Source organism: Pyrgilauda ruficollis, unplaced genomic scaffold, assembly GCF_017590135.1.
Source record: "Pyrgilauda ruficollis isolate IOZ18807 unplaced genomic scaffold, ASM1759013v1 scaffold11, whole genome shotgun sequence".
NCBI classification, from domain to species: Eukaryota; Metazoa; Chordata; class Aves; order Passeriformes; family Passeridae; genus Pyrgilauda; species Pyrgilauda ruficollis.
In genome coordinates, this window is record NW_024509210.1 from 2,640,965 (window position 1) to 2,649,953 (window position 8,989).

The 8,989-nt window shown below is 51.1% G+C and overlaps 1 protein-coding gene across 1 annotated transcript; it reads right to left on the bottom strand.

Moving 5' to 3' along the window:
• Positions 1 to 2,285: 2,285 nt before the first annotated feature.
• Positions 2,286 to 5,419, bottom strand: ADO (2-aminoethanethiol dioxygenase). The gene has a single exon (XM_041474729.1). The coding sequence runs from the start codon at positions 5,379 to 5,381 to the stop codon at positions 4,647 to 4,649; it is 735 nt and encodes a 244-aa protein (XP_041330663.1). The 5' UTR covers positions 5,382 to 5,419; the 3' UTR covers positions 2,286 to 4,646.
• Between the last annotated feature and the right edge of the window lie 3,570 nt (positions 5,420 to 8,989).

Below are 8,989 nucleotides of genomic sequence, written 5' to 3' on the forward strand. Positions count from 1 at the left end.
GGCGCGGAGCGGAGCGGGGCCCGGCGGGGCGCGACGAGCACCTGGCGGCGCCGCGGGGCTCCCCCGGGCCGGGGCGGGCCGGAGCGGGCCGGAGCGGCGGGTGTACATAGGGGCTGCGGCGGGAGGATGAATGCATGCAGTGCCGTCGTGGTGAGGTGTCCTTGGTGCCTTGTGTGGTGTAGAGCCCGGTCCCCTGTCTGCATGTGGGGGGTGCCTTACCGATCCGCTCCGACGACAGCGGCGACACCGAGACCGGAAAGTTTTTCCCTCCCTGGTTTTAGTATGGCTGTACATTTCTGCCTATTAATATTGGGAATTTTTTTTTTTTTTTTAGAGACTATATTTTTGTACGCACTGGTTTGGGGTTTTGGTTTTGTTTTTCTTTTTTGGTGACTTAAAAGTGTTCCGTTTGTAGTAGGACTTGGGACAGGATGTAAATACTCGGGCTGGGACCGGCGCCCGTGGTCGGCCGGGACCCAGCGCGCCGCAGGTAACACGAATAATGCACAACCACTAACGGGGGCTGGAAGGAGAGGGGGGTATCTTTCTGGCCACTCTGTAAATAAACTTTTCGACAATAGGGTAGGTGCTTACAAAGTTTATAAAAGACGACAAATAAATCTCTTAATTATGCTAAATTGACATCTTTATTTCCGTAGGTTCCCTGGCCTGACCCAGGGAGGGGGTGTCCCCCGCTCGTCCCCGACCCGTGCCGCGTCCCGGCGGCGGAGGGCTGCGGGGCAGCCCGGCCGGGGTCCGATGGGCGCACCGCACCGCCCCGCAAAGCCTCGGCGTGGAAAACCTGCGGCCTCGGCCCCAGCGTACAAACACTCGCTTTTGGGCGCGGGAATTTCCCTCGGAGACGAGAGACGGGATAATATTAACCAGGGAGCGGGGTGGGTTTTTTTTTGACTCATTCTGTTTTGTTCCGCGGTTACGATCCGCCCCAGGCAACCTCCGCGAGTGGGCTCCGGAACAGTGAGTACCGCCGCCCCGACGGCCGCCGCTCGGGGGAAGCGGCTCCCGGCGGCGCGGAGCTGCGCGGGCGGCGCCGCGCCCGCGCTCGGGGGCTCCGCAGCGGCCCGGGGCGGCGGCGCTCACCCCCGCGGCACAACCGGACTGTTTTTGCTGAACCCACATGGCCGCAATATCGTGCTCTTTTTTTTTTTTTTCTTTTCTTTTTTTTTTTTGTAAACTTATTTTGGTTTTTTAAATGCTATCCCGGCCTCGGCCCACCATCAGGTCCTGCCATCGGTGCAGGGCCGTAAGCGCCCCGCGGGCTTGTCCCTCTGCACACAGATCCCTGGTGCGGCCCACACTGCAGAAGTGAGCTGTGCAGGATGAACATCACTAACACCACAGTCCAGCACAGCGGGGCGAAGGGGTTAAGCCCTTTCTTGGTGGTTCCCAGCCTCTGCTTGCCCAGGTGTTAGGTCCCATAGCGCAAAGCCCCAGCAGCACCTGCCTTTTCTGTCTGACAGAAATCCCTGCTCCCCATTTTCTGGAACTCATGCCGGCTTTTGGGGCAGCTACTCTTCAGTGGGAGCTGAAGTGACATGTCCGGTTTTGAATCAAGACAGCTTTTAAAGTTGGGCATGGACTAGCCTCTGCAGGAGAAGCTGCGCTCACTGCCCTGCCATTCACCTTAGCAGCACAAGTAAGCCTTCACATCCTGGTTTGCAGTTTTGTCACCTGATCCCATGTGGTCCTGGCTCCCAAGAGACCACAGCCAGCTGGAGGGATGTCATACAGAAGCTGCGGCCTCCTCGACTGCTGGGCTTCTGCAGGTACCGCCACAGCCTTGGATAACCACAGCTCGCTCACAGCCAGAGCATCTTGAGCAAAATTGGTATCTCAAGCTACCCAGACACACAATCCAAGGCTCCCCCTGCACTGTCCAAACTACTGTCTCTAGCCATGCTACAAAACTAAAACCCAAATCAAAAGCAAAAATGGTATCAACAACACTGAAATCCTAAAAGACGTGAACTAAGGAAACTGCTGGTGACTAGTGTACGGCTACAAGAGCACCTCACATGGCACAGTATCAATGGTCCTACACTCCTGTCTGTGCCTTACACTGAGAGCCAGCTTCAAAAGCATCAATAGTGTACGTGCCTGGATTTGCCCGCAGGATCTGGGCTGAGAATCCAGTGCTAAGCATCGCCTCCCAAGGAAAAGCCGGTCACACTGTTCGGACTGTCAGGCGAAAGAAACTAGAGCTCGGTACCGTGCTTGGCTCAAGGCTGTCATACTTGTGAAGGAAAGTAATGACTGGTCACTGGTGAGATATCTTGTATTTATTTTACAATTCAGCAATAATAGTTATTTTGCTGTTGTGAAAACACAATAACCAGACTGCAGAGAGAAGGAATGGCATTACAGACTTAAACCTTCTGCTTACAGATATCCAGAACATAGGAAGTAAGTTTCAATTAGTGAGTAAGCAAGAAGTTACACAAAGAGGCTTTTTAAAAAAATGCATCTCAGGTTTTCTTTGCTATTCTTCCAGCTTTAAATACTTTGGTACTAACACCTTAATTAAAAAAAAAAAGAGGAAAAAGGGAAAAAAAAAAGAGAAAAAAAAGGGTTTTGCCATGGTTAACCAGCACTCCGCACCATGACCATGCTGTCCTCTTCAGAAAGATGCATTAAACTGTCCCACTAAACATCTTGAGTAGGTTTTACACATGGAGGAAAAAAAATAAAAACTCAGCGGAGAGACCTAAGGGGAGAATAGAGCAGATAGGACAAAAAATGCTCACTGTCGCAGTTTGTTTTTCCAGTACAGCTGTTTGGATGCACCATGCTGTCCTCTTTGTGGACTTCTGAAAAAGGATAACTGTCTTTGTTAGGCTTGGAGAGAGGTAGAAACAGGCTGTAACACAGGGAGGCATTGCCTTATAATTAATGACTACATTCGATCAAGAATTGTTAAACATTAACTAATGCTAAGCTGCAGGGGAATTCCAAGAAAAAACAGGTAAGCCAGCTGCAGAAATATCAGACACCTTTAAGTGCTCAAAGAATAAATGGAAATTGCCTGAAATAATTTCTACCTATTTTTTCCTTGCAAAATAATTAATCCATGCATGCATAATGCTGACTGTATATTACATTCATTCTTTCACAGGCCAGGAAAAAAAAAAAAAGCAGCAATGCCATATCAGAATCATTTAAAAATTCACACATACAAGCCACTGTACAGGAAAAACAAGTCTGCTTTTATAAATACACAGAAAAGTAAAGCCAGCTGTGAAATGATTTCTGGAGCAGGCTGGTACATCACTTAGGAGGTTGCTGAGTCGCGTTTTCTTACTCAAATTCTCAATCAAGACTAAGATAGCCAAGGCTGCCCTGGCCTGGGTTTGTGGTACGAAGTGTGTGTTAGGATGAACAGGCACAAGACCAGTCCCTGCAGCTCAGATGGGGCACTTCACCTACAGAAAAACTCTCTCCCGTGTTAGAAAGATTGCATCCCCTTCTGTGGACAAACTGCATCTTCAGAGCGCTTCCATCATAGCAAGGCAAAATTCATGGCGTCTCTTCTACTCTACGTTTATTTAAAAGCCTTATGAAAAAGTAGTCTTTATAAACAGTATAAAGAAGGAAACTGCAAGGCTTCAAAAGCCCAAAGCATTCACATATAAAAACACAGACCACGCTTTAAAGAGAAGACATCAGGTCAAATCTTATCAGTACCTAGGGTATGCGCTGCTGTATACTGAGGGTTTGCAAATATGCCGTGTTTCTAGAATAGCTTCCACAACAGTGGATAGTTGTTTTTTCTCTTATGATGCCCAGTTTCTGCCACCTTCTGCCACTGCAGCGTTAGATGTTCCAAGCGAGGTTAATCAGCAGCTGTCTCCTTCTTGCTGAAGGAAGTATGCATAGATGCACTCAGTAATTCTCAGTTGCAATAGTGAGATCTTGTATATGACACTTGAAAGAACTGTTGAAAAGTAACTCTGAACCTGACAGTGTCCATTACTTTGGAGAAGTAATTTCCTTAACTCCAGCCCTGGGGATTGACCACTGGCATTTACTGGAGGAGCATGTCCTGGCTCAGGAGTTGTTCTGGATTTGTTATTTATTAGCAGGGTACAGCTCTTCTTGAGAATTGCTCTGGAGACAGTCCCCAAAGGCCGTAGCCAGACCAACCCCCCTTCCCAGACTCAGTGGGTACAGTCCCCATGTCCCGTGGTGCCAGCTGGCTCTAGCAGTGGGAGCCCCACTGAGAAGAGCCGGGGCACGCTGTGATAATTCTTATTGCATTTACTCTCCCTTTGGAGCCTGAACCCCCCTCCCTGAGGCGTGGCCCTAACTATTTACACAGGATGCTGGAATATTTCCGCGACCCTTCAGCTGAGCAGCTTAATCATGCGGCTCCCGCACATCGGCCCCAAGGGCATAAACACATTCTGGAGCTTTACTTCTCCGACTCACGAAGCCCGCGAGCAGAGGAAGGCTCTGACCCACGGCGCTCCCGCGAAGCTCCAGCCAGCACGGGACACCGCGTCCCCGCGGTGCTGCTGTCCGGCGGGCTCGGGGGGCGGCCGGGCGGGGGGCGGCGGGTTCCCCTCTCGGCGGGGCGAGCGCACACCGTCCCTAGCGGCCGCCGCCCGGCATGGGCCGCCGGCGGCGACTCAGAGGCAGACGCGAGGCCCAGGGTAGGGCTCGCCCCCGCACCAGAAGTCGGCGGCCTGCGGGGTCTCCACCAGCCACACCTCCCGCGGCAGCGCGGGCGGCTCCGCGCCCGCCGGCGGCCCCTCCAGCAGCCGGTAGTAGTGGCAGTCCCGGCCGTGCTGGGGGTCGTAGGGCGGCGCCAGGATGTCGAGAAAGGCGGCAGGCCCGTCCACAGCGTCGATTTGGTGCAGGTTGTCGGTGTGCGGCGAGAGCAGGCAGGGCGGCGAGGCGCGCGTGTATTGCTGGCGGGAGCGGAAAAGGGCGCGCAGGCACGGCCCGCTGCCGGCGGCGGGGGGCGGCGGGGCGGCGGCCGCCCCGGCGGGCAGCGTGTCCATGCAGGCGATGCGCAGCGTGCCGTACAGCACCTTCAGCATGCCGTTCATGCCCGGGTGGTCGTGCAGCGGAATGCAGGCGCCGCTCCGCAGCAGAAACACGCCCATGCTGAAGCTCTCCGTCTCGCAGATGTGCATGTAGCTGACGGGAGGCACCACGCCGGCCCACGGCGGATCCCCGCCCGCCGCCGCGGCCGACGGCCCCCGCGGCGCCAAGTGCAAGTCCTCGGCGCGCACCTCGTCCAGCAGCTGCTGCAGGCGGTGCAGGTTCTCCCCGAAGGCTGGGCCCGCCGGGCTGCGGAAGGTGATGCGCGCCTGCCGCGCCACCCGCTGGATCAGGGAGGCCATGTTGTCCCGGGGCATGGCGGCAACGGCCCGGCCCGGCCGCGGCGGGCGGGGCCCGGCTCCGCTTCCGCCACCGCCCCCCGGCCCGCCGCGCAGCCGCGCCGCCGCCGGGCACCACGGGGCTCGTAGTCCGGGCTGGGACCCCGCCGGGGAGCGCGGAGGAAGGAGAAGGAGGGCAGCTGAGGTGAGGGGGCGCGAGGGGCTGCGGGGCCGGCCGGCTCCCAGAGCTTGTGGCGGCTGCCATTGAGCGCTGAGGGGAGACGGGCGTGAGGGGAGACGGGCCGGCGGGAGCGGCCGCTGCCCCGGGGCTGAGGGGTCCCGCTCCCCGAGGCTCTGGCGCGGCTCTCCGGGGGCTGCGCTGGGGTCGGGGAAGCCACGGCAGTAAGTTGCCCATGCCACGCGTTTCCTCCCCACCACTGTGGGGGGCTGAGGAAGCACAGGAGCAACTTGTTACTTGGCTTGTAGTTAAGCCATGTAAAACTGAGCAACGTAGTGCAAGTGCAGTGTCATGGGTGTATAGCAACTGCCCATAGACAATTCATCTTTAATCACTAACTGCTTGATAAAACCACGGCATTTGGGCAAATTTACCAGATTTGAGTTTTGTGGCACTGCCTCTTTCATTTCAGCATTGGGTCGAGGTCGTGCTGCACGGCAGGTACTGTCCTTCATGCATCTCCTTATGGTCACGTCTGAGTGTGATTGTGTCTGAATTCGTTATCTTTGACCACAGGTGAACACCGACGAGCACACAGAGTTCCAGATGCTGATCCTCAGAGAATCCGTGTGTAACAGAAAGGATGGATAATCTTTTGGCTCAGCTCCAGCCTGGTGGAGCCTGCGTCTGGTTGTTTCAGGCTAATGTACAAAAAGGGTCCTGCATTTATTCTGCCAGGGTTTTATTTAATTTGTATATTTGTGGCAACGATCCTGTTACCTTCTTTCTAATTAGCATGGCTGTACATAGCAGATCATGCCTAAAAATTCTTACTTTTGAAGTCAGAAGTTAACCTTTTAGTGCTGGGATTTTTTTAAACAAGGTTAGGCTCTGGGCACAGAAGTACATAGACTCATTCCACCTTGAGTTCAGTTACTTGCATGGGTGTGCAACATTTAAGTACCGTGGCAGGTCTAGGTTCTGAGAAACAGCTGAATGATATTACATAATCAAATATGACTCCAGGGGCTGCAGCCTGCCAGGTTAAAGAATTTCATTTTAAAACCAGGTAAACCAGTGTATTTTCTTGATTACAGGCAAACTCAAGTTGTAAGGTCTGCATTAAGCTTAAGTAAGATACACATGGCTTTACAGTATTCTTACACATTATCATAGAATGGTTTGTGTTGGAAGGGACCTTAAAGATCATCTCATTCTTGGAACATGGCACCGTGGGCAGGGATGCCACCTGCTAGATCAGGTTGCTCAGGACCCCATTAAACGTGGCTTTGAAGACTGCCAGGGATAGGGCATCCACAGGATCTCTGGGCAACCTGTTGAAGTGTATCACCGCCCTCACATGAATGATAAATACTCTACATGAATCAGAAATACAACTGTTGTGACAAGTGATGGCCCGCTAGAGGTTGACATACTGATGCTGTAGACAAAGATGTGTCTTGGATCTTTTTTTCCAAAACTATTTCCTGCCCTCTATAAACAAATTTGGTGCACAGAATGCAAATTCAGGTCATGACATCTCTCTCCACAGAGAAGGGTGTTCATTTGACTTGCTGCTTTCAAGTTCCACCTGAAGCTACAAAGCACTGCAGTCTTCAGCTGTTTGTCAAGTGCTAGGTGATTTGCCTGTGCCAGGGTTGGGAGCATAGGGTGAAGATGTGGTGTGTATTTCTGTACTTGGCAGGATGCTTAGCATGAGGGGACATTATCCCAAGTGGAGAGGGAGAATCTTTAAAGGTCTTTGAGCCTTCCTGCATGGGAATGAACTCCTGAGGACACTCATCGCTGTTGCACTGGGTGGCAACTGGCATTTTGTCAGAAGCAGAGGGATTGGAAGGTTCCATGTTCAGTGTGCTCTTCTATTCAGCCCCCTTCACAGGGGCAGGCAATTTAATTGTGAAGATGTGCACTGGAATTTTTGGCAGTGCCGTTATCAGTGATAATGATAAATTCTTTATTGGCCACCTATTTGTGTCCTGCCCCAATGATTGCACTTTGCTTGCAAGTGAGTGCTAGAATACTCACTTTTGGGCACACCGGTTCTTTTTCTACGCAGCACAAAAATCAGATCTTTTGTGGAAACAATGATTGCTATTTGTTGTACGTGTGTATTTGTGTGCTTGGAGTAACTTGCAGTTGAAGAAGAGATCAGCAGGGAAAAGCAGGATCCTGAGTGTGAACTCAGCTTGCTCTTGCCTTGCTGAGTGGTATTAGGTGAGTTACTTGACCCTTTCACTACTTATCACTCTGTAAACCATGAATCATAAGTTCTACCTACAAGGATGTTTATTAAGATTTTAAGAACATCTTTACGTGGACAATCCTGGTGCCATGTTAGACTAGTGATGAGGTTTATATTTTGTCTAATTGGTCACCTTGTGATCACCAATGTTTTTAACTGCTGTATTGATTGCCATTTCTAACAGACACAGACAAAAATATATTAATGTTTCAATTAAATCCTGTATCACACCCACATTTTTTTCAATGTAGTGATATTCAAATAAACCCACAAACCAACCTCAACAGAAAAGCAGACTGTCCAGCCAACTGGCAATTAAATTGACATGTTTTTTCTTCTGAAAGGCCATATTCTTAACTGGCCTCTACTATCTTGAGCATATGTGAGAAAAAAAAAAAAATCATCTTGTTGCTTGGCTGGCCTTTGGGACTGCATTACGTTGATCATGCAATGACCAAAGTTCAGCTGGAGGTTTTACGATACAACCAGTGAGCGGGAGGTCAAGTTCAGGTTATGGTTTTGGTCTCCTCCTGTGTTTGTTTTGTTTTTCCACACACTGAAAGAGAACGGAAATGTCCCAGCTGTTTTCTCCTGCCCAACCCCACTACTTTCATTCTCCTCCCCTTTCTACCTGGACTCCAAACTGTGAACAACTTCTTGCTTCTTTGTTGCTGTTACATATTACAGCTCCCTTCAAGTTTGTGAAAAACCCTGATTAATTCTAGCTTTCTTTTAGGGGTTGCTCCCCACATCCTCCCAATTTCTTTTGAGAAGTTAGAATTCCCTGAAACCATCAGATAAAACCGTCTGTAGTGGATGAAAATGTCAGCTGCTTGTGTAGCAAGTCAGTGGTTACCTGTTGCTAAATGTTGTGTCACAAGGCCAGAATTTTTTACAAGAGTGGGAGTTTGGACAGGCAGTACAGAAACCATCCTCCATTTTAATGTTGCCAACAGCTGCAGATGTGTACTTGCAGAGGACAAAACCCAAGAATCTCTGCCAAAGAGCATCTCTTTTGCACTGTTCCTGCCCCTGGATCTTCAAAGGTGTGTTTTGTTGTTTTGTTTTAATAGCTGCCACCAATCGAGGAGCTAGATAGGAATGCTAGCCAAACGTGACTCTGATGAGAACAGGACTAAAACCAGAGAAGACAAACAACATGTCTGTAATATTCTCTGGCTCTCCAGTAAAGGCTTACGTAAAAGA

What these genes read in the sequence shown, in the direction of transcription:
- ADO (XM_041474729.1), bottom strand. Translation starts at nt 5,381, where the DNA reads ATGCCCCGGGACAACATGGCCTCCCTGATCCAGCGGGTGGCGCGGCAG.